Consider the following 26,385-nt stretch of genomic DNA (forward strand, 5'->3'; position numbering starts at 1 on the left):
AAAAGTTTGCAACACATGATGATAATAGCAAGAGACAGGTGTCGCAAGTCCACCAAGTCACATAGTCAGGGAGTGATCTCTTGCCAAGAATTGCATGAACCATTTCAGCAAACACTTAAAAATGAGGCAGACATGGCCTGAAGGAAAGATCCCGTAGCACTTCCAGCCCAGAAAGGTGGTCATGGTTGGGAACATGGTGAAGAAATGCAACCAAAGAAAATGAAGGAATCTGGAAAGTGCATTCTTCTCCTAAAATTGTTAGCAAAAGGAAGGTATTTTTGTAAATGTACATTTAAGGAGACTATCTTCAGAAGAGTATGCACATTTTCTGTGGCCTTCAGGCAAACACTCCTCCCTGGCAGGAAGAAAGAATCAATTAATTCAGGTAAGTTTAATGAAACCAAAAACATCCCAGAAAAATGCACGTTAGATCCCAGAGATCTTAGCTGCAACATTCTGCACTCTGCTGCCCTCATCTTAGGGTGCTCAGGGCTCTCATTTAGGCTGTGCTCTGTTGAACCTTGTGGCTGTAATGTAAACTAGGACTTGTCTGCTCTGTCCTTTTTCCAGAGGCTACTGCCAGCACAGCAAAGCCAGCACAAGGGAAAACGTTCCCAGTTGGAGGTGATGTAGCGCACAGCCCAGACTTTACACACTTTCAGAAATATCCTTCAGTAATAACTTTGTGTTAATGTCAGGTGTTACCACCTACTTATATTCCTCGTGATGAGGACTAGCCAAAGGGAATGTGTGCCCATAGCCCTGTACTCCGGCACAAAGCTACTGCCCTTTGCTCTGCCAGTGAAGGTGGCTTTGAGCTAAAATGCCAGATGCTAACTGGAGCAGCTGAAGGCTGAGTCCCTTCTGATGGCAATGTCAGGCCATCCTAACTCTGGGAGAGCAACGCTCAGGGTGATTCTGGGCGTGATGATGCTTTAAATGACCATGGCAAGACTGGCAGAGTACATCCACCAGTCATAAGAGTAAACCTACCTTCAACAGCATTTTAAGTAAGCCACAGGGCTTTCCATTTTAGCAAGTGATACACAGAGCCTCGTTCTGTTCTATCAACACTGTAGTCAGGACAGTTAATCTCCCAATACTATGAGAGTATGATTCCCCAGAGCTTGCTGCTTGGATTGAACTAGCCCAGCAGGAAATCTCTTCTCTTTGCTCATCAAACCCAAGAAAAATAGTTATCAATAAAATGTTGCAAGGATCTATTTGGAAGCATGCAATACCGTGGAGAAGGAGTCAGAATTAGCTAATGTTGCTAACAACACTTGGTTGCTGTAGCTATCAAGTCCAGTAGAAACAACTGTAAGAAACTGCAGGTAAGATCAGATGCAGTCAGCAGATGAACAGCACAGCAGTTGTTGAAAATGAACCTACATAAAGATAAATGCACAACCATTGACAAACATATCAATACTATATAGTGGCAATCTTTGAACAAGCACGACAAGTGTTTTCTTGAATGACAAGAATGCAGAAAATAGTCTACCTCTTTTTTTACCACGCAGACCCCTATATGAGAACAATTCAAGAATTACCAACTACCTTACATGCAGTCACTACTGCTAACGTAAGAGATTGATCTTAGGTTACAGACTTCAGATTAGTCTGCAGTAAGAATCAGAAGGATTATTGATCAACCTACACACAGCATTACACAATAGACCAAGAACTTCACAGTCTTTTTACACCTTTTGCTTCGATGACGTGAGATAGTGGTCACTGGGAATGATGGGAAGATGGTTTAATTGAAGTAACAAGTTACATGCTTCCATCACACACTAAAATGTAACTGAAAAAAAAAGCTGCTGAAAGTTTTTAAAAAGCATTAAACTATACTGAAGTATCACCTCACAAATAGTTCACCAATAGGCTGCTTTTTGATTGATCTGATGTCCTGTTTATGAAGTGAGACATAATTTTGAACCAAACTACAGCTTGCTGTTCTCCTGTTGACTCCCACCTTGTTCAGCACATATTATCAGGTGCTTCCTGGCTAAAGAGTTGTTCAATACATTGCAAGGTCTTCACAGCTCAAAATGGGGCTCTGTACCTTATTTATTTCACATTATTGTCTGAATTCATTGATATTCTACTCATGGGCTTGTCTAGCATTACCAAATTACATATCTATCTGAATTCTTCACAAATGAGAATGAATTTACTTCAGCAACCCATTTTGCAGATGGTGTATCATACACAATAGGAAATTGAGGTATGATAAGACTAATGTCAAATAGGTCCAGTAACTTTGACATATTACTGCTTAAAATACAGGTGACACATTGATTTCACCTGTTTGTGAAGTTGCAAATCAGACTGAGGTTCTCAAGACGTATGCCACAAAATAAGGAACGTGAAAATGAGTGATTGCTTATGAAAAAAAAAACGTTTTAAGCAACTCGCTCCTCATCAGACAGGAAATATGCAGTGGCAAAAGAAACACCTGTGGTTCATCAGGGTAGCATTCAACTGTCTGCATGTGAAGTTCTTTTTTGTTTTATTCCCTTTTTTTAGCATTAGTCAGTATACCTTTTTCAAATTCTTCAATAAAATGAGGCAAGGATCATACAGACTATGACCTTCTTAGTAAAAAGATTGTCTGAAGAATGAAGTGCAATAGAAAGCAATATTGTTTGAAGTTAAGGCCAGGGTATGATGAATGCTTGTAAGAATGTCAATTTTAGTGTACAGTGCTAAGAAGCGTGGTATGTTTTTGCATTTACAATTTAAGTGTGGGTACAGTTTAAAAGACAATACACATACTTGCATTTCCTAGAAATTCACCACCAAACCACACTGTTCTCCATAAATCCATCTCGACTATTACGTTTCTGTGTTTACACCATGTCCACATTTTCGATAGCACATGATCTTCTTTAGCATGTAATAAAATTCCCTGTCTGAATTATTTCACCTTCTATTTCACAACGCATTGAAGGCCCATAAGTTGTTATCTCTCTTGGTAGTTTACCCTTTTTTTAGTATCATCACATGATCGTAGACTCATAGAATCACAGAATGGTTTGGGTTGGAAGGGACCTTAGAGATCATCCAGTTCCAATCTCTCTGCCACAGGCCGGGACACCTCCCACTAGATCAGGCTGCCCAAGGCCACATCCAACCTGGCCTTGAACACCTCCAGGGGTGGGGCAGCCACAACTTCCCTGGGCAACCTATGCCAGTGCCTCACTACTCTCATTATGAAGAAATTCTTCCTTATGTCTAATCTAAATCTGTCTCTCTCCAGTTTATGCCCATAGCTCCTCATCCTATCACTCCAAGCCTTTGTAAACAGTTCCTCTACAACTTTCTCGTAGACCCTTCAGGTACTGGAAGGTTGCTCTAAGGTCTCCTCAGAGCCTTCTCTTCTCCAGGCTGAACAACCACAACTCTCTCAGCCTGTCCTCATATGGGAGGTGCTGCAGCCCTCTGATCATCTTTGTAGCTTCCTCTGGACCTGTTCCAATGGTTCCATATCCTTCTTATATTGAGGATTCCAGAACTGGACACAATACCCCAGATGAGATCACACAAGAGAGGAATAGAGGGGCAGAATCACTTCCCTCGACCTGCTGGCCACACTGCTTTTGATGCAGCCCAGGGTATGGTTTGCCTTCTGGGCTGCGAGCGCACATTGCCGGCTCACACTGCTGGCTCACGTCGAGCTTCTCAGTATATTTGGACTGCAAGTTTAGACAAATTTTTCAGCTCCTGGCTAAGAACTGTATTTTACCCATATTAGAATTAGACCACGATGCTCTGGCAAGCATCTTAAAATGTGTCAGTCTGCAGTTGGTTTGTAATCCCTGCACTTTTGTATATAGTAAACCACAATGATAGTGTTTCAGTCAATTTTGACTAAAACACCTGTCAAAATAAAAAATTAATTAAAAATTAAAAATTAAATTAATGATCAGAGGACAGGGAATCCTTCCATATGAAGTAAGGCTGAGGGAACTGGTTTTGTTCAGCCTTGAGAAGTAAAGGCTTAGGAAAGTCCTCATCACCATATACCAGTGCATAAAGGGTGTCTTCCAAGAGGATGGTGACTCCCTTTTTACAAGGAGTCACATGGAAAAGACACAGGCTAAAGGGTATAAGTTGCTCCTGGGAGATTCCGATTGGATTCCAGAAGAAAATTTTCACCACCAGAACAGTTAAACATTGGAATAATCTCCCAGGGAAGTGGTAGATTCCTCTACGCTGGACACTGCTAAGGCTCGGCTTAACAGGGTGCTGGGCCATGTAGATTAAACCATGTATCACCTAAAACGTTCGGCCAGATGATCCCCGAGGTCCCTTCCAACCCAGCAACCTGTGACTTTCTGCGGTTCTGCAAAACACTGCTCACTCATTCCACCTCACTTTTAGCTGAACCCCAGCAGTTTAGAGCACAAGCCGGCGCCAGGGACCATCTGCCCCACACCAGGGCTCGCCTGCCCCGCACCCTCCGGGCTCACCCGGGGACACCTCAAGTTTCATCTCAAGGCATCCTTTACACCTTCATCCCATGTCCTAGAACGTGGAAGCGAGGGTGAGCGTGGTAAGAGCGCTGGGGCCGGTTGTCACCCAGCCTTCAAAGTACCCAAAATGCTTGGAACTGAAAATAAACAATCTACACACAAAAATTGGAATATATAATTTGCACTTTGGAGCGACAAAGGCAGGAGCTGGGCCCGAGGGAGCCGGAGGGTGACGGTCCCAATGCGTCCTGAAGAATGGATGGGGAGGGCAGGGGGCGGCGCTCGAGACATAAAACATGAGACATAAGACAGTTTATATACATTAAAAAATATATATTATAAAAGTAAAATATATACAAAAATATATACATATATAAATATATACTGTGTATAATTATATTAATACAATAATATATGTTAAACAATATGTTAAATACATAAATATAAACATATACATATAAATACATATGCTGTGTATAATTATATTTATTAATATACAATAATATATATTAATATATAATGTAAATTAATATATTTTATATAGAAGACACTATAGAGGGTCTCATATAGAGTGTCTATAAATATAAACATAAACACATACTGTATATAATTTTATATATAATATACAATAATATACAATAATGTATTATGTAATATAATATAATATAAATATAAATATAAATATAAATATAATATAAATTATTTATTATATTATAAATCAATATATCATTATTAATATATAATACATTATTAATACATAATAATATATGATGTAAATTAATATATTTTATATATAAAACAGTCGTATGTAAAATCTATAAATATGAACATATAAAAGCATGTCTTGTATATAATATATAATAACATATATATAAACAAACAATAATATATAATAATATATGTTATAAAGTTATATATTTTAAAGTTATTTATTTTATAATATTTATATATTAGGTGGTATAGAGCATCTTATATGAGTATATAGCGTAAATATATGTAAAATATATTAAATTGTGTCTTTATATATATATGGCGCTATTTCTATAAACAGATAAAATATATAATATAGTAACGTAGACATGTATATGCTACATATGATTATATATTAACAAATAATAAAGTTTAATAATATATAATATTTAAAATATATTTATTTCTATATATTTATAACTACTTATAATATGTAGTTATATTATAACTACATATAACTAAAATAAATATGTAAAGACATATCTAAAACTCCATATTTATACTTTATTTTATGCATATGTGTGGAGTTATTTAGACACAAAGGCTTTTCGAGGTGACCTCGAGTAACCCGTGGGAGGGCGAGGTTCGGAGGCGGCGGGTGCCGCATCCCGGCCCCGCTCCCGCCTCTGCCCGGATCCCACTTTCTCCCCGCGCCCTAAATAGAGATTCCGGAAAAAAAACATCACCTACCAGGAGTGGGGTTCGAACCCACGCGGACAAGCGTCCATTGGATCTTAAGTCCAACGCCTTAACCACTCGGCCATCCTGGTGCAGATACAGGCAGCTTTTCCGGACATTCCTACATACAAGGCGCCGCTCTCGCCCGCGCCCCCCGACCGCCCCCGGCCTTGGGGATGGCGCGGGGCTGCCCCCCACGCCGCGCGCGCTCTCCCGCCTTCACTTCCCGCGCGGGCTGGCGCGGGGCGGGCTCTCCGCGCTCCGCTTTGTGTCCTGAGAGCGCGGGGAGGGAAAGAGAGGGAGAAGTGGTGCTGAGAAAGGCTGGATCGAAAGTGAAACTGCTCCGCTTTCTTCCTCCTCCTTTCCCCCCCCCCCTCCCCCGCCCGCCTCCCGCGGCGATGCTGCCTGGCGAAATATCTTTGGGAAGGCACTGTTCACAAAGGCTTCGAGTGATAGGAGTGGGGGCAGTGGGTAAAAACTGGAGAGGGGTAGATTTGGACTAGACATAAGGAGGAATTTCTTCACTATGAGAGTGGTGAGGCACTGGCACAGGTTGTCCCCGGAAGCTGTGGCTGCCCCAACCTTGGAGGTGTTCAAGGCCAGGTTGGATGGGCCCTTGGGCAGCCTAATCTAGTGGGAGGTGTCCTTGCCCATGGCAGGGGGGTTGGAACTGGGTGATCTTTAAGGTCCCTTCCAACCCTAACCATTCTGTGATTCTATGATTCCACCCCCCGGCATTGCTCTTAGGTACTGACATTAGACTTATTCCTGCCCAGGTGTCTCCTGTAATGTATCTTTGCTTGCTTATAGAAGGAAAGCAAAAAAACAACTAAGTCCAAAGCCATCAATTATGCTTAACTAGGAAAAGAATAATGCAGAGGAAAGATTTCTTGCCAATCACTTCCCAGTCTACTGAAGCTCCTATTGCAATATCCCCAGTTAGTGCCTTCACTGGGACCTCCCCCGACTTATAGAATAGAATCACTAGGTCAGAAAAGACTTTCGAGATCATCGAGTCCAACTGTACCTGTCCACTACTAAATCATATCCCTAAGCTCTTCATCTCCCCGTCATTTAAACACCTCCAGGGGTGGTGATTCTGCCACCTCCCTGGACAGCCTGTTCCAGTGCCTGAGAACCCTTTTGATGAAGAAATTTTGAAATGGGAAAATGCCCCATTACCTTGTCCCTGCACCAGCATCCACTCTCACTGCCTTTGCTGTCCGTTTTCCAGAGGAGAAAATGGGCTTCCTCCATCCCACCAAACTTAGCCACCTTTAAATGTGCCCCCAAAGGACGAGAAACAAATACTCCGTAGAGCCCAGGCTGGAGATGCTAGACTGGCAGCACCCAGCAAACCAGAGGTGGCACACAGCGGCCGTCTGCTTCACCATAAGCAGAAGAGGAGCACATAACCCTTGGTTGTTGGACACCCCGGTTGTAGGTGGCCTTCTGTAAGGGGCCTGGGCCTCGAATTTGCAGGTGAAGGTGGTGCCTGCCCTCCTCAGCTCTTACTGCTCGGAGTTCCCCAGTATGCTAGGAATGCTTGTGAAGGAAAATACTTCTCACATACAGTAAAAGTGAATTGTCAACGTTTTATGTAGATGAAGAACAGATGTGAAACTCACACTTTCTTTTTTCTTATTCACATGCTTGACCACAGGAATGAAAGAACAGCTCTTTGACTGGAACTTAACCACGATATATCGTTTGCTTTAAATGGGCATCATGCCGCAGCTAGCATTTCTCCCCATTCAGTACGTTGTGCCTTTCATCATAGTACTGAGTGGAGAAATAACATCAGCTAGGTTCTCTCATCTCACATTATTTCTGAGAAACATAGTAAAATGCTACTTTTTCTTCTTAAGACTTTGTGCCCTAACAATGTATGTGCTGTGAGGTCAAGTGTGACAGGGGAGCTGCCTTCTACTGACTTACTGCCTTTGACTCAACTACTATGAAGACACTATATAATATGCTAGAAACACGGAAGAAGATAGATCTGCCTTCTTAGGTATCAGATAAACAAATACCATGGCTCCATGTGAAAATCCCATTGCGTTGGAAATAGATTAACTGTAATCACCACATACCATATCTATTAGGATACCATTTCCTGCCTTCATCGTATCTATACTTTGCTAGAGATAGAAACACCACCACGTGTAGCTCTTTCCTTTTTCAAATCAATTCCAAATATCTCCCATGGTTCAAAAGTCTAGAGAACTGGTTTTGTTTTCAAGAAATGTCTCACATGGTAACTACTTACCCCCTCAAACCCAGGTACAGGATTTGCCACATGAGGGAAGAGGAAAAAATATAACCAACCCATGGAATATGCTATGCACCTCTCCAGAGGAGTCGTGCTGACTTTCAGTGCGAGAAAACAGCTTTCCTTAGCAAGTATGAAGATGTCCATTCTGCAGCTTCTATTATTATTATGCCAACATATTATTGAGCTGCTTTTATCACCATCTTCCACTCATCCTGTGTGGCATGAGTCTTTGCAATATAGTGTCATGAGTTTTTTTCAAAAGTCTGTTTAACCGTGACTGGACAAGTGCATGGGCCGGAAAAACTTGAGATCTTGCACAACTGAAGGCTAAAAAAACCCCCATAGGATTAAGCAATGAACACATGTTTGCAAGGAAGAGAATGATTTCTTCAGTTACTGAAGTAAATTTAAGTGCCTCTAATTCACACTGCGACTTAAAAATAGTTTTAAAGGGTCTCAAGCTGGTATTTCTGTAATTCCCAGCTTCTTTCTTGCAACAACCTTAAGTAAGGTGAGGTCTACAATTACCTCTTCTTCACACTTTCACTCTCTTTCACTGCGCTTCAAATTGAACTAAAGATTTGAATATAAGTTTTGCATATCTACTAATGAAACCCTCAACATCTCTCAGAACTGCCAGAGCAAATTTGATTTTTTTCTTGCAGTAGAGAATCATCTTAAAATGTATACAACTCTTTTTTCATGATTTATATAGAAAAAATTATGGTAAGTCTATCTCAATATGTAACACATTTTATTTACTGTGGCAACAAACATTAGAAAGACTTTTTTTTTTTTTAGGCATTGTTTACGCTCCTTTCACCAACTCAGAGTTTAGTCCATCAGCTTTTAAACTTAACTTTGACAATGCAAGAAACTATTCAGAGCTGACGATTCAATGTACAGCACTCTGCACTTTCAGGTTTTCTTATTAAATTGTTTAATCCATTTGTAGACACAACATGCAAAAAAAAAAAGAAACCAACAAAAAAACACACACATTTTTATCAAAAGCATTGGTAAGTGCTAAAAATATGCAGACAAAATGCAATACATATTTTTTTCTTCATTGATTTATGCCCATATGCTGATCCTTGTAGGTTTATGGTATTTCTCTACAAGTGCACAGTTACATTGACTCGAGTGGCAGTTCCTATAAACAACTTTTGTCTTCTTGAGTAGCACCAAAGCAGCTGTCATGGTGCCAGCTCAACACTCTCCTTTCTCCCACTTCAAGTTTGGATATTGGGTTATTTAAGAGGTCCTCAGACAAGCATAATACTGATATCATCAGGACATCCCTGAATATTGAAAGTATCTTCTAGTTTAGAAGATCAGTGTTCTTCACTCTTCCATGTGTCATAGACAGGTTCTTCAGCAGAAGAGACTTTCAGTTTCTGAGAAGAGTTATCCATTTAGTTTCTGTTTATATAAAAAATGCCTGCCTGGCTAAGAAGCATTTCCCACTGGGATATGAAAGCTAAATTTAGTTTGCTGTTTTGTTATATCAATATAAAGAGTAAGAAATGTTTGTGTGGCTTTTTTTTTTCCCACATATAAAATTAGTGTGCAAAAGAAGGGAAAAGTTTCACTGCGATCGGCGCAGGAAAAATATCTATACGCATCTCCTGAGGAAAACTCCCAAATACAAAATATCTGAAATGTTCAAATATACTTATTAAAAAAAAGGTACAAATAGGATCAGAGTTTAAAAAAAGTCACTAACTTATGAAAAAATGTCCTGCATTAATTCAAACGACAGGAATAGATCACAGTGTATCAGGAAACCACCTGGAACTATAGTTGGAAAACCTCCAGAAGCAGGAGTTATAATCACTCACCAGACATTATGAATACAAGTTTCACTGACAATGCTCAGTGGTTTCCAGGGCTGCAAATTTCCTATTCCCTCCTCATATTCCAAACCTACTGTGGGCAGATTCCCTTACACAAGAAGGGAGATTACTTGTAAGCTTGAAAAGAACACTGAAATGACATTTGTTTTCTTTCTTCTTCAGCTGTGCTGTACTGAAGAAATATGTCTATTTTCTTTCCCAGGTGTAGATTTCCTAATAAAGGGAGAAAAGTACTGATTTTTTACACCAGTAAGATTGCACATTAATAAATTGAATCCTTCTTGTTATTTAAAAAAAGATATTAAAAAAACACATTAAATCAATGTTTATAAAAAAATAAAAGTATATTGACAGAATAATCCTTCCACTAAATTGCTTGTGTATATATGGCAGCACAGGAGTCTCTAAAACTTGTTCCAGCTGTTGTCTTCTTATGGGTGAGAAGGCCACTGCATGCATCTCTTCTGGCTTAAGTGTTAATTGGCAGAAAAATGTATTAGAAGCATAAAAGTGTGGCAGTTTTGAAGCTGAGAGTACAGACAGTGGCTCAGGTTAAAAGTCAGTGAGATGCCTCAGAGTTGCAGTGCTTCTAGCCACCTTGACAAAGCTGTGGGTGCTTGAAACGGAGAAAGAGCAATCACCTGCACTCGAATGGAGCAAAACGTGCATATTGTCATTTAAGATGCAGTTACTTCTGTTAAGATTCATGACAGGTGGAAAAAAAAGTTGAAATAGAAACTACTTCTGTGTCCTGCTCCTGCTAACAGGCTCAGTGATATGTCTAAATTATCTGATCAGGTATTTGCATCAAGCAGGCTCCAAACTAGTTAAATCTGCAGCCTCCTGATTCTGTGGTGTGTTGTGTCACCTCAGGCAGTAAAGCTGCACCGCCTGCAGGCTCACTTTGACAAATAAGAAAAAAGTTACTTCTCAAAATTTCTTATCTTCCCTAGGCTGAGGTATCAGCTCATCATTCATTCCTCTTCTTGCTTATCTGAAACAGGTATAATTGCAGAGATCTTCTTGCACCTTTAGTTACAGCAACAGTGTACATTTCAATTAAAAAAAAAAAAAAAGCTTTAAAATAATTTTATCAACATATCTAGAAGCTTCCAAATAGAAGAGTCCTCACCACATTTAGGAAAAATTGAATGAACAAAACCTGCAATAGTCCCCTCATTTCTAGGGGCTGTCATTACAGAGAACTCCCTGGAAAGAATGCCTGATTTTGAAGACATTTCAGTTGGTCTGTGATAGTTTCAGTAGGACAGTCACCTTCTGCAACAGGATAAGCAGCAGCAGAGTATTGTTCTGAGGGGGTGTTTTCTTCTGTATTCCAAAGCTTTTTTCATTTGCTCTTTAGCTTCTCCTACATAGTCCTCAACATTTTGCATATTTATCTCAATGACATCGAAGGTGTCTGCCTGTTCCTCCACTAGCAGGGCCACCTGCAGGAAGAGCTCATGAACTTCCTTAATGCGACCTTCTAACTTCACCAGCTCCTTATGACGTGTCTCTATCTCATTCAAGGCTGAGCGAGCCCCCTTAACATCTGACAACAGATTCTCAGAAAAGACATCCCACTTGCCTTGCTCAATCATGTCCTCAATCTGATTGGCTGAAACATCTTTGCCCATGATCTCTAGCTGCCGCTGAATTCGAATCTTGCAGTTCTCTCGTTGGTTCATCTCTGCTGCATTGTAGTCAAACATAGCTTCCTGAAATGCATGCATGAGGTCTACGTAGTGGTTCTTTGCTACCCTGGAAATGACAGACATAGCCCCATATTTTGTTACTGCGTCTTCGCTGAAATCTCTCATTATTTGGAGCTTCCTGTGTATGCTTTCTCCACGGGCCTTGATGTCTCTGGCAATACAATTAGTATCTCGTTTGATACTACTAAGACGGCGCATCGAAGTAAGGAAACGGCTGTTCTGTTTTCTGAGCCGCTTGACATCCTCTTTTAGGTGGTCATTTTCTGTCCGGAGGGTCTCTATGTCTTTATGAAGAATTTCCAAAGCATAATCTGTCTCATAAAGGAGAACATTGTGGGGTGAATTGTCATCATCCTCACTAACAGAAAACTGTTGGTTGTATAACCTGGCAAATTCACGCAGCTCATTTAGCCGGTCTTTCATCCTGCCTGTAAAAGAAAGGAACAGGAAGAAAGAAGTTTAAAGTAAAATAAATACAATATTCATTTACAAGGGCTGAAATGTCATAACTAATAACTACATCATAGTTATAACTACATCATAGATAACATAACTGCATCAAAGATAACCCAAAATATTGGATTTTAAATTTGTTCCCCGTATTTTAGACAGTGATGCATCGCAGATCCAAAACTCTGCTACTAGAACACTGTTCTAGAAACTACAAAGCTTAGAAACTAAGCGCAAGAGAGAAGACCACAAATCCTAAAGACAAATCCAAAAGCATAACAAGACAATACTCAGTTCTGCAAAAATGCCAGTCTTTCACTTTGAGGAAAAAAAACAAAAAAACAACTCTTGCGCAAATGATAGAAAACCTTCAGGTATCGGTATGTGTAGACATGTTAATAACTGAATGCTTCCCACAGCTGCACATTAGAGAAATCTCCTCAAGAACTTGACCCTTCATTACATTAACTGTCCCAAATGTCACAGATCTTCTGTCATTCTAAGCCTGGGTTTCCTGGGAAAAGAGTAGGAAGCATCTCAGAAACAGAAATGGCATTTACCAGTATAGCTGGTCAAGAAAAGTTTTGAGAAATGCTATGGAAAATATCAAGAAAAAATAAAAAAGAGAGGAAAGGCAAATTTAGGCTCTTTGGATGCTATCATTGACCACAGTGTACCAGGCATCAAACAAAACAACACAGGAACAGCAGCATTTTTTAAGTAAAACCATCCATCCAACCCTTCTTTTTTGTATGATGGAAACGTCCCATTGAAAGAATTAAGTAACACCGTTGTTACAGATCAGGATCTGTTTTCTGTGTGCTTGCCTCAGATACACTCAATTATAAATTTCAGTAAAAAAGCCACAGAATGAATAATCTGTACAGACCAGTTGCGTGGTAACAAAACCTAAGTCTCCTTTAAGTACCTTGTTCACTTGAAACTCTAGACCTAAAGTCTTTGCAGAAAGTGAAATCTGAAAGCTTCAGCAAGAACCCTGAACCAAACGCTACAGGAAGCTGAAAATTTTTCTTCACAAAAGCTGTACATTCCATGACCTCATTTAAATTAATAAGAATGAGAAACAAGTCAAGAAGCAGCATCAAGCAGGACATTTTCAGATCTCTGTATCTAGAAGATTCATTTTTGTTTTTCCAAGAAGTATGTTCACAGCACGTACAAACACACTATCCATAATGAACAAGACATCCCTTCGTAGTACGGTCAGTTATTCCCAATTTTAAAAAGTCATGTGCATATATACCCAGTATAATAGACCTAGATCTAATGCAAATTAAAACTAGAATTTTATAATCCATTTCATGGGACTGTTAAATGTTTTAAAGATGTTACAGAGGAAACAGGAAAGATTCCATCACAGACACAGCCCTCTTGGGCTCATATAGTTCACTGTGAAAGGAAATTGTAGAGAGGAGGACGCTGGCCTCTTCTCCCAAGTGACAGGGGACAGGACAAGGGGGAATGGCCTTAGGCTGTGCCAGGGGAGGTTCGGACTGGACATTAGGAAAAATTTCTTCACCAAAAGGGTTATCAAACACTGGCAGAGTCTGCCCAGGGAGGTGGTTGAGTCCCCATCCCTGGAGGTATTTAAAAGATGGGTAGATGAGGTGCTCAGGAACATGGTTTAGTGGCAGATGGGAATGGCTGGACTCAATGATTCAAGAGCTCTTTTCCAACCGGGTGGTTCTATGATTCTGTAATTCTATGATAACGGTCTTGAGAAGTATCCTGATTAGGATCACATCTACATTGAGGCAAAAAAGTCAATTTCAACTTAACCCATTTCTTTTGCAAGCAATATAAATCAAGAAAGTCCATTAATATCCTGAGAGAAAAGTTTTCATTCAGGAATCCGCACATGTAAAGTAATTACTTGGATTTAAAACTTAAGCCACATATATTCAACTCACTCATACAGAGAAAGCTTTAAGAAACAAAAGGCTTTCCACCTCCTTCCTCAGCAATAATAAAATTAAGGCTTCTACCTCATGCCACAACATCAAGGATGAAAAATCCTTATCCAAAATGAAAAAAACCCAAACCGAACGTGTGGTGCTTAAAAGTCACGTTTACTTGGTGTTAAAACTGTATGGTCAAGTTTGCCTAGAGGTACCCTTCCTGTCTGGAAACAGATGATTGTTTAACAGACAGCATGGTGGAAAGGGAACAAACAACGGCATCTAGCAATCTCAGGATTATTTAGATCTCTTCCAATCACTAACCATTTCTGAAATGCTTTTCACCTGAAATGTAGATGTGGCTCTGAAAACCAGTCACATTGCTTGTCTGACTGCATTCCTGACTCTTACTAGCTTCCCTAGAGTTGATGATCCTCCCACTTCTAGTATGATCCTTGAAATGTCATATGTTGTGTTCAGCAGTTTATTCCTTTTGTGTTTAGCATCCACATTTGGAAACAGCAAACAATGTTTTTTTATTACTTTAAAATGACAATCCACAGCAGCAAGGTGCCATTTGTGTAAACTAAATCATGTGTGTGCAGGACTGTGTTGTGTTTGTGCTTACCATTACTTGAACTTGAGAAAAACTAAATTTCATCAGCCTTCCACAGAGAGCAGACTGACAACTGGCTGAACAATAATTACAATTTTGGTTTTTGTGCCTGACAAAGAAAACACAAACAGAATACCACAATGAGTAAGAGCTCCAGCATAATAAACTCATAATTTTGTAGGAATAGGTCTACCTTTCCTTCCCCCTACCTTATCAAAAGTGTAATTTGCATTTTGTTTTTCTCACTCACAACTACTTTAAGGTGTTAGGTAAAAGAAAAATAGGACGAAATGGAGAATCAAATACACGGTAATTCGCAAAATGAAAATACTAATGCTGTAATATATGTTCATGTGCACACTAATTCTACAGCAGCTCTGTAGAGATATCACCGTTTTTTTTAATACAACATGAAAGGTTAAAAAGTCAAGCATTAAAAGAAGTCAGGAGCTGTCAAATGTGGCCTCAGATTGCATCACAATGTTGCCTATACACAGGAAGATCATGCAATTGAATGCTGGCTTGTGTCGTATCACTTCCACCAAGTCTCTGCCTATGGTCTGTATTTGCCAAATAGAAGTTGCAGAATGTAAAATGTAATATTCTTCAGTCGGTTAAAGGACAGTGTCTCATTTACTGTATCACTACCATTCATTTCCTCAGGGATTTATCCTGTGAAATCCCTCAAAAGCTCCATAAATTCCTAACAATCTTTTGGGGGTAGGACAGATCTAATAGCCCCATCCACAAACATAGGTTTCAGCCCAGAGTGATTAAGGACGATGCTATCACTCTTGCTGAGCTATGATGCCCACTTGAGATACCTGAAGCACAGTTCTTTGTACCTGGTACGTTCAGAAGTCACCTCCTTGGTCACTGCTGCAAGCCTCTGACACTTTGCTGAGTAAGACTGTGAAGTAACAAGCTGGACATCAGTGAGTGAACACATGGATTGAGGCTGCTTGTGAGAAGCTCGTTTCCGATGATATGTACAGCATCATTCAATGTCTCTGTGATCCAGTAGATTCAGTAGAAACCAATTCTAAATGTGAACAGAGGGATCAAATTACAGTTGCACTAACAATCTTCAATCTGGGGTTTCCCAGTTTCCGAGTGCTTAGTTCTAACTGCCTGCATTCTTGGAAACTACATACCAAATCTTACATTCACGGTGGTCAACATTAGGATCTTTTAACTCTCCATTGAGAACCTGTAGCCATCAGGATAATGGCTCCATAGCAAAAGCAATCACATTTTCGTCCTAACAAACCCCTTCAAGTCTGACTTCAGAGTCCTGCCAAAGCAGGAACTTTTTGACATCTTCTTTCCTTCTCCCTGAGTCTTGTTTTTTTCTCTGTTTCTTAAGCGCATCACCTCACCTGCTTCCCACTTCATCTTCACATTTTCAAGATGCTCTTCCTTATCTACATACAATTCTTGGACAGGATGGAGGACAGGAACAGAATGACTCTCTGCCTTTACCATCACATTAGGCCACAAACACCACAAGTTACAGAGGACAGGTATTCAGCTTTATGCCAGACCCTGCTAAATTATCCTGCAGGTTATGCATTTGGAATATTGGGCCAAAGAGATCCATGAGGTTCAAGAAAACATTGAGATTTCAGCTTTCTTGAGCACCTTTTGCTCAAGGATCACTGTAAATTTATTTGAGTAATTTGCAAACTTGCTCTGGGAAACTCACAGTTTGGCAGAATTTTGGGAGTTTTAGATAAGGAAAACAGCAGGCTCAAATGCAACACTGCCACAGAGGTATTCCCCCACTTAAAATTCCCATTTCAAGCAAAGAGGAACCAGGAGAGGACAATAACTTCCAAGCATTCTTTCAATAGTGTCAAGGACAGAACTGACACTAAAGTTTGCATCTACTAACATGCTGATTGCCTTGTATGTTACTAGGTGTTGGGCATTGCCACTCATTGTACAGAATGAGTGCTGAGGCTATCTGTCCCTTAATATAAGGCCCTGTGCCGCAGCAGAAGTTTGGCTCCCTGGCTAGAAAGCAGCTTTGCAGAAAAGGACGTTGGTTTGCTGATGGACATCCAGCTGGACACAAGTCAGCAATGCACCCTTGTGGCAAAGGAGGCCAACAGCACCCTGGGCTGGAGTAGCAAAAGTGATGGAGGGAAGTGATCCCTCTTCTAGGACACTTGAGAGTCCACATTTGGGGTGTTGTGTTGGTGCTGGGGCTTCCCAGCACAAGAGGCATGGACACACTGGGGTGATTCCAGGGGAGGCCACCAAGATGGCCAGAGGTGCTGGAGCACCTGATGTGTGAGGAGAGGCTGGGAGAGCTGGGAGCGTTCAGCCTGGAAAACAAGAAGCTCAAGGGAGATCATGCTGTCATCAATTGCATAATGCAAGAGTAGACCCTTTATGGAGACATAGAGCAACACAAGAGGCAACAGACCCAAGTGGAAACAAGGGAAAAGCCAGCCAGATGCAAGGGGCAGGGGGGCATAAACAAACAAATAAACACAAACAAAAACCCCCTTTCAGAAACAGTAGGAAAGGTGCTCAGAGAAGTTTTGGAATCTGCATCCTTGGAGAAATTCAAAACGCAATTGGAAATGGCCCTTAGCAGCCTCAACTACCTGTGTGTATTTTGCGTGGGGCTGGATTAGACTATCTCAAAAGGTTCAGTCTAAATTGTTCTAGTACTTAGCCTTAGGTAAAAAGTTTGCTAACTTGAAGATGAGTGCTAAATATAGTCAATTACTTGCACGTTTTTTTTTAAGATACATCTAACAGAGTAGAATATTAAGACACCAGCTACTCTACTCTGGAGCCCCGAAAGTATAAATACCTCTGTTCTAAAAATGTGTATTTTAATAGATTAGCCATCAGTTTGAGTTTCTTTTAAAGTAATGTTTATATTCAAACTTCCATGTTTGTATTTTTGGGCTAGATAAATCCATCTTTGTAAAAATCATGTTCCTTCTTCAGTCCATCATGGTGTGCACATGCAAATACACACACAGGAAATACAAGCCAGGTAATTAATGACTGCAGAGGTTACAATTTTGAAGCCAGATATCCACCAACAGTCGAGGACATGCTAAATATTCATCTCTTCATGTTAGCATGCTGCTTCATGGTATTAATCACCACAGTGACTAGCTTTCCCATGATGCATGAGAAAGATGCAAGCTGCCCTCTTGCAACAAGACAGCAGCCCCACTCAACTCTGCATAACATGGGATTTCAAACAGGAAAGGGAATCTACTCTTAATATCATACACAATAACCCCCCTTTCTGTTAGTTACTTGTATACATACAAATACAAGTCCTGCATAGCAAATTTCCATCACTTTGCTAATGTTCTGCAGCCTGTTATCTATGTAGAAATAACTTAAGGATGAAAAGTTATTTTTATAGAAGCAAACATATCACACATCTGTATTTATTTCAGCTTTAGAATTTGTATATCCACATGAGTGAGTTTGGGGACAAATGGTGAAATAAAGCAGTAGCACATCATCCATATTTCATCACCAGCAGCTGGGAAGGAAGCTTGTGTACATTTTTCTTTTTACAGCATTCATAAAAGGCAGCTGCTAGTTAATACCAGCTTGTGGATAACCAAAAGCCTAGTCAGTAATCTCTCCAGCCTCGAGTAGGACTTTACAAGGTGAAGCTTTTATTTCAGCTGAAGGGTCCTATTTGCAAAGATAGTTCAAAAGAAGCCAGTTTCTAAAATAATTTCTATCAACAATTCTCTCCCTCAGAAGGTAAATGTGCTTTTGTGCTCCACTACAAACCCACGTGGCTCATCTTGTCTCTAAATGACATGTGCTCATGGTCGTATGACACACAATAGATGTGACTCGAGAAACAAGTGGTGAACAATTAGGAAATAACTTGCCCCTATGAAGAATTACTTCATAGCCCAGTGTGTGTCAACACACTCCAGTAACTTCCCATACTGCTTGTAGAGGATGCAGCATTGATTAAGTCTACACAAATGGACTGGCTGAGTTGAACACTCTCCATTGGAAGGTAAACAGTGTGCTGCTGTTGCACAAAAATGTAAGTCATGTATAGGTAGAAGAAGGGTTAAATGCAGATAAAGTCTTTCGTTTGAGAGTGAGAGTCTCAGATTTAATCATAATTTTCTAGTATCTTTCTGTTTTGGAAATAACTGTCTTAGACCAGGTTTAATGATTTTGCCTGATATCTGTTGTCCAACAATAGATTAACTTGGAAAACAGAATATTGTTCACAATAACGTCTTCCTCTTTCCGAAAGAGCTTCCAATTTACTCATACCAGATTGTTAGTTATCTTTTCTGATCAAATTCCCTGTGTCCCCAATCATGTCTATCATCAATGCAACAGCAGGCTTGAATTTCTCACATCACTCCTCTTTTTTCTGCTTTTCATCTATAAGAGCTCGAGAAAATACCAAAAATCGTAATGATTAGGACAGTTCACTTTCTGGAGCTGTTTTAATATCACAAATGTATATTAACTCCAATATTAACAACTATGGAAGAGATCAGCATTTTAAATCTTTGTGCAGCCTCACTGAATGGAAGTTACCTTCTCTGGAGTTTCTTGGATTGGGCCATGTTTAAAAACAGGCAAAACGCATTCAGGATTTAAAATACAGCAGTTCATACAGAACACCAGTTATAAACCTAAAGAAATCCAGCAAGAAGCCGCAAATGTGTCTGAAGGTTACTAGACACAATCTACTTCATATTGTAGTCAAAGCAGAACACCTCCTTTATAAATTGTCATCCTAGTGAGAAGTGTATGGAGTTGCATATGTCTTAGGGTAGATTTTTTTTTTTTTCCAAAAGCTTGCATGAAAAGTCAACTTCTCCATTTGTACCAAAACAAGCTATTTATTACAAGCCAATATATTCAGAGAAGTAGAGATGGCTCCATTCTTTGCAGGCTATTTCTACAGTTGTCAAAATCTCCAATTCTCCAGTGGTTCCTTTCCTACCATAAAGGCTAGGAAAGGTCTGAGGAGGTTGGGAGAATTAACATTCAAATAGCTTGTTGCCTCTAACTCAAAGTAATAAGTCAATAATTGCTTGAATACCAATAGCTTTGGAGGCTCTTTTTTGACTTATTCCAGTTTAAATTTCTTCGACATAAAGTAACTCGTAATTTTTGTACAATAGCATATTATAAGTTCAAGGGTCTAGGGTGTATCTCATACTTCCCAGAGGTATTCAATAAGGTTAACTACCTTGTGGCTGTCCATAGACTGGTTTTCAGGTTTCCCTGACATCAGTATCAAAACTAAGAGAAGCTGCTGGCATGCATTAAATGCACGCATGACATGCATTGCATTTTTCACATACTTATGGTGAGACAGACAAAAAAAAAATCTTAAGTTTTAACTTCTTCACAGTAGCTCACGCTAAGTAAACATCTCTCTTGCATTGGAGAGGACAGTTTGTTGTATATAAGTTGACTGATACTATTTACTGGGTTGACTAAATTTTCACTGGAGAGCAGTGGATCACCACTGACAAATTTTTAATCCTGGATAGACGATAAAATAGATTCTCAGTATCTCCTCTTGACATTTTTCTCATACATCACACTATCAAGCAATTGTAACTAGATTTGGTTTTGTTTGGCTGGGGGGCAAGGCTGTGCCAGGGCTATGGACAAAAAAAGTTTCTCCATCTTAACTACAGGGCCCATAGAAAAGTGTTAAGTCTTCATGTGCATTGTTTGAACCCCCTCTCCTAAAACTGGGAACTCTCCCCAGCAGTTGTTAAGCCTCAGTATATAAATGGAAGTTCAGCACAGGAAAGGTCAATGCACACCCCAAATTTAGTCACTTCCTTTTCCCAAGGATACTAGAAACAGAATATACATTTAGCAACTGCAGATATTGAAAATCTGCTAAATCTTGAAATCCTTGAGACGTGCAAGCTGACTCTGATCAGGTTTTAATGTACCTAGCTTGCTAAAAACAGAGTTCCGTTACAAAGAGTAGATGAAGACATACAGGATTGCATTTTACCTAAGAAAGGGAGAAAAACAATCCTGCCACGCCTCGCCATTCAGTGCGTTTCAGTACACGCAGTGCACTGTAGGCTGCCTATTGCAGCATAGAATCATAGAATGGTTTGAGTTGGAAGGGACCTTAAAGATCATCCAGTTCCAACCCCCCTGCCATGGGCAGGGACACCTCCCACTAGATCAGGCTGCCCAAGGCCCCATCCAACCTGGCCTTGAACACCTCCAGGGATGGGGCAGCCACAACTTCCCTGGGCAACCTGTGCCAGTGCCTCACCACTCTCATGCAGAAGAAATTCCTCCCTATGTCTAGTCTAAATCTGCCCCCCTCCAGTTTATGTCCATTCCCCCTTGTCCTATCACTCCAAGCCTTTGTAAACAGTCCCTCCCCAGCTTTCCTGTAGCACCTTCAGGTACTGGAAGGTCGCTATAAAGACTACTCAGAGCCTTCTCTCCTCCAGGCTGAACAACTCCAACTCTATCAGCCTGTCCTCATATGGGAGGTGCTCCAGCCCTCTGATCATCCTTGTAGCCCTCCTCTGGACCCATTCCAACAGCTCCATATCCTTCTTACATTGAGTATTCCAGAACTGGACATAATACTCCAGATGAGGTCTGTCCTTCCTGCCATAGGCAATACTAATGTCTTCACATAAAGTTGGCCTGGTTAGAGACAAGGGGAGTGTGAACTGTACCTCCATGGGTTTGACAAATAGTTAAGACAGAACCATACCACTAACATAAACATTGAGACAGCTATCCATGCATTTCTTGGCAGTTATTGCAGCTCAGCAATGCTATGAGTCACTGTGCAAGGAAATCAGACAGCGCACTCACAGGAGGTGCTGTCACTACAGTGCGGTGAGCATATACATTAATTACATCTAATTAATCAGCTCAGCTTCCCTGAAACACATTGGCTCAGCAAAATAGCTATGTACATACCACATTTATGTAACAACTATTGCTACCACACAGTAGTATTTATAAGTGAATAAGTCATTATGTTAGCATTTGAGTAGAAATACGAGGTTGCGTGTGATCAGTAGTCAGAAGCAACTTAAATTAGCCCAACAGCATTAATTTGATATATATATATATATTTAAAGCTCATAACATGGTGTTACAATCTAAGACCAAGTACTCTTTACTTAAAAAAAAATCCCTTTAAGGTTAGAGGTGGTTTGTTGGTATTTGTTCATGTGGGCCAGTACACACGAGGCTCAGTTCTGGATCCTACTGCAAAATCTACACAACTGTAACTAGACCAAAATAGATTCAGTCAGGAAATACCCCCCCAGCCACACACGCATACCCACAGCCCTTGTCCCAGGATATGTCAGGCTCTAGCAGGCTTTATGGCAATTACACTACTTAGCAGCCTGTGGGGGTTTAGAGGCCCACTTGAAGTACCAGCGGAGTTGAGACAAGATACAGATGTAATCAAGGACCCACTGGCCAGTGGTACCTACAGAATCTGTTACTCACTGGGCGTATCCAAAGCTCAATCAGGTTTTATTCTTGCTTATTATTAAGAATAAGAAAATTTGTTATAGCAGGAAAAGCTGGAGTGTTCAGAACCTCGTTGGCTTCTGTAAACATAAGTTTGTGGCGAATAATCTTGACGATCAGTGGGTTAACTGTCATAGTAGCTAAAGCAAAAGCTGCACATATGATAAGCAATCCAAACTCAAGATACGTGATATCATTCCCTCTTGATAAACTACACTAATGCGGGCTAGATGAGACGTGCCAAACACTTAAAGATAGTCTAGATGAGATATTAAGACACTCGGCGTAATCAGCAAAAGCTATCAAAACAGATGTAAAAACGGAACTGTGTTGCTTTCCTCAGACAGAGCACCCCCGATCCCCAACAGGGGGTTCCCAGGAGCCAGCCTGAGGCAGGAGCAGTGCTGTCGCTCCCTGGGAATGGTGTCCCTCACCAGAGATAAGCTCAAATGAGGGCCGTGTCTTGTGGGGCAGCCCAAAATGCAAGCAAAACCAGAAATGGCTTCTCTGCAAAACTTCATAAAAGTGGTAACTCCACATTTGGTGCTGAGATGAGTTTATTGTATCAAATTAATATTGCCTTTGTAATTTTCGCACTGTGTTTTGTCATCCCTGCATTACGGGGATGACGAAAGAGTCAAAGAAAATTGGCAGACCAGATAAAAGATAATGGAAAATGTATCTGCTGTACCACCTTCATACTTGACAGGACAGGTGCCTTCTCATTGTCAGAACTGGTTTTTTATATGGCAATACTACGACTGGATTCTGTCACACTCAGAGGTTATCCATTTTTTCTATTAACACTTGGAGAGTGAAACCAAACACGAGCCTGTATAGTCTTCCGGTGACGCTGAACTGGAAGGGAGTGGAAGCAAATGTTTGGTGGTGGAGGGGAGAAGAAATGATAAGAATTTAAGATGGTCTTGGCAAATGAAAGAAGTACTAACAAAAAAATAAAAGAAAATTCAATAGAGACAAGCCTGGTATTGTACACTTAGAAGAAATTATTCACACAGACAGAAAGTAGGGAGCACGTAGTTTGTTAGCCAGAAAGCACTGGTGGGGTTAAAGCAGAATGCAGGCTAAAAACAAGTCCAAAATACAGTGCCGTTGTAAAGAACCCTATGTCTTATATGAGAGACGGCATGAGAAGGATTGTTTTTACTCTACCTGGCATAGGTAAGGCCTCAGCTGGAATAGTACATCCTGCACCAGTTATCACACTAGGAAGGTTGGAACGTATTAGGCATTGTCTCCAAACGGTTTAGAAAATATAGCCCCTGACGGAAGAGGAGTTGAAGGAATTACATTTATTTCATGCAGAAGACCAGGGAGAACTCACTGCACCCCAATGTATAAAAGAAGTTTATAAAAAGAGAAAATTACCAGTTTGTTCCCTGCATTGACATTGGAAACACACAAAGTAATCCATTTGTTTCACACGTAAGATCTATGCTGAACTAGCTGTGACTAGCTGAAAATTGGACCATTTCTGTATCAGAGCACTCTCTTCCTGAGAGGATGGAGAGAGGCTACAGAAACCTCTTTTAGGTCTGGTTTAAGCGTGCTTCTACAATGCACTGAATGGATTCAGCAACATCTCACAGCCTTCCCATGGCCCTTCATTTCCATGATTGATTCAGTGCCCTTGCTCCCTGTCTCACTGTGTGTCCAGCTCATTGTATGTGCTCACACAGGCCAGCACGCTGGGGACTAATTTGCGACTCTTTTCATCCAGCAGATCCTCTTCCCTCTCTGTTTTTGCATTAGCAGTGACTACCCTTTCTCCTTTTGTAGCAGATCTTGGTTACTGTTATATTGGCAGGTGTCAGACATGGAGCCGAAGGCCTAAATCTCCCTAAACAGCACCCTAAATCTCCAAGACTGTGATGTAATATGCAGTTGTATTCCATAGCATCATGCTTATTTGCAGTGCCCAGAAGATACTGTTATCACTTTAGCCCCATTTTAATGTTGCAAGAGATCTTATGTACCATGCTTAGTTTCTTCATGAAGATCTCTTATGACAAAGAGGTTAACTTGCTGGTTGAGTCTCAGCCAGAACACCAGACACATTTCCCATATGACTTCATGTGCAATTTCAGTTTCAGAGCAGCAGTCATAAAAGGCGGTCAGTGAAAAAAAAATGAAGTGAGAACAAGACCACCGGGGATATGGGGCATCTAAACTGTGCTTTCTTTAGGATGACCTTTAGTCTGTTCATCTGTTAGACCTTTGGTCCGTTTTGAATAAAAAAAAAGGTTACACATCTTATAGCCTCACCACTTCCACATAGAAGTATTTAAGTAGTAACAGTGTTGGTAAGAAAGCAGCATCCTTCGACTTGTATTCCCATCTTAATAAGTAATATATTTCCATTTTGATCCCTGACAGCTTAAAAAACATTTCATGAAATACCACCTAAATAAGAGGAACAAGAAGTGTGAATGTCCATTTTAGGCCAGTGTTATTCTCCTAGTCATTTCCTTTCCCGCTATCACCCAGCCACACGCTGTTATCTCAGACATACACGAGCACTAATTCTTCTTGGCCGGAAAGGAAACGAATACCAATTAATAGGAAGCAATCAAAGAACACTAACTTTTACAGCCCCTCGCAGATCTGAGACGGGCCCTGATGATACCCAAGAGAGGGGTAAAAGCTATTATATTTTGCATATAAACCAAATTTCCAACAAAACCTGCCGGGGCGCTATTCATAATTGATAATCACATACGAGCACCATGAATGAAAGGTTACCACTCGTTCAGCCGGACAAACCGGGCAGCTAGAAAGACGGACACCTGCTGGGACTGGACATGGAGAGTCATACTGGAAAGCACCTCTGGTTTTCCCACATCCTGTGACAAATCCAGCCCCTTTGGAGAGACCAGAGCTCCCCGACGGCACCTCCGGACCCAAAAGCCCGATGCCCACCCCATGTTCCCGGGCTTCACCCTTCCCCTCTCGACTCAAACGGGGCTGACGCCGAGCGGGGCGCCCTCCCCGGCCCGAGGACAGCGCCGTTGCTTCCCCCCCGGTGCCGGCGGGTACTCACCGCCGGGCAGAGCAGAGGACAGCAACCCGTCCCGTCCCGAGCGCCCCGAACACCGCGGTAGCGCCCGCGCCGTCCAGACGAGCAGTTGTGCCCGCAGAATGCCCCGCCCCCGCCGCCCGCCGCACCGACCATTGGCTGAGAGAGTTGATTTGCATATGAGACCCCGCCCCCAGCCCGCAGAGAGGGCGTTATTTGCATACAAGCCCCGCCCATGTCTCGAGCCACTCGTCTATTGCCTAATAGAGTCAATTTGCATATGGAGCCCGGCCCTCCCCGTGCGGTCTATTGACTGAGAGAGGGATGATTTGCATATCAAGTCCCACCCCCCCGTCGGGCCGTCCATCCCCGCCATCGAGGGGCAGCTGGGGGGACGGCAGCGTGTGTTGTGCCCAGTTCCTCCCCCGCCTCCGTGACGCTCCGCTTGTGAGCGGGAAAGTCCGCCCCGTGAGTGCTGGGAAGCGTGGGAGGTGTGCGGTTCTTTGACGCCGTCGCAGTGGATACCCTGCCCGTTCTTGCCCTCAGCTCCCCGCTGGGCAGCGGGCACGGGGAGAACCGGAGTGGACGAGGAACTAAAACTGAGGGGGTGTACGGGGTGGTGAGGAGCGAGCCAGGGCCAGGCCATGCTGTGAGTGGGGAAGCAGCACATCCCTACTTCATCCTATTTTCTGCCATCTGCCCTTCATCCCGTCCTGCCCACAGCTTGATGCTCTGTCCTGTCCTGATGGCTTGAGGTGGCCATGCCCCATCCATAGAAGTGTTGCCCATCCCTGGAGGTGTTGCTCCATCTCTAGAGGTGATGCCCCATCCCTGGAGGTGTTCAAGGCCAGTTTGGATGGGGCTTTGAGCAGCCTGATCCAGTGGGACGTGTCCCTGCCCATGGCAGAGGGGTTGGAACTGGATGATCTTTAAGGTCCCTTCCAACCCAAACTTTTCTATGATTCTATGATGAACTAGGCTGACAAAGGAGCTTCTGGGAATGTAAATTAAAACGCTGCTGATTAGTGTGGGCAAGTAAAGGTGTGCGCTTGGCATGGCACTTCAGAACAAGTGTCAAATTTAGCCC

The 26,385-nt window shown here is 41.5% G+C and overlaps 1 protein-coding gene and 1 non-coding gene across 5 annotated transcripts; both read right to left on the reverse strand.

Annotated features, from left to right (window-relative positions):
• Positions 1–5,918: 5,918 nt before the first annotated feature.
• On the reverse strand, positions 5,919–6,001 carry TRNAL-UAA (transfer RNA leucine (anticodon UAA)). The gene has a single exon. It is a non-coding gene; the product is annotated as a tRNA-Leu (tRNA).
• Positions 6,002–8,844: 2,843 nt separating this feature from the next.
• On the reverse strand, positions 8,845–25,425 carry STX11 (syntaxin 11). 4 transcript variants are annotated; one of them, XM_054064094.1, is made up of 4 exons: positions 25,323–25,425; positions 15,586–15,782; positions 14,753–14,849; positions 8,845–12,183 (listed from the first exon to the last, which is right to left on the reverse strand). In XM_054064094.1, exon 4 carries the CDS (start codon positions 12,176–12,178, stop codon positions 11,312–11,314), a length of 867 nt encoding a protein of 288 aa, XP_053920069.1. In that variant the 5' UTR covers positions 12,179–12,183; positions 14,753–14,849; positions 15,586–15,782; positions 25,323–25,425; the 3' UTR covers positions 8,845–11,311. The 4 variants fall into 4 exon arrangements, with proteins under 4 accessions (XP_053920069.1, XP_053920070.1, XP_053920068.1 ...); XM_054064095.1 differs by lacking the exon at positions 25,323–25,425 and adding an exon at positions 23,435–23,559; XM_054064093.1 differs by lacking the exon at positions 14,753–14,849.
• Between the last annotated feature and the right edge of the window lie 960 nt (positions 25,426–26,385).

This window comes from Cuculus canorus, chromosome 3 (assembly GCF_017976375.1).
Source record: "Cuculus canorus isolate bCucCan1 chromosome 3, bCucCan1.pri, whole genome shotgun sequence".
NCBI lineage: Eukaryota > Metazoa > Chordata > Aves > Cuculiformes > Cuculidae > Cuculus > Cuculus canorus.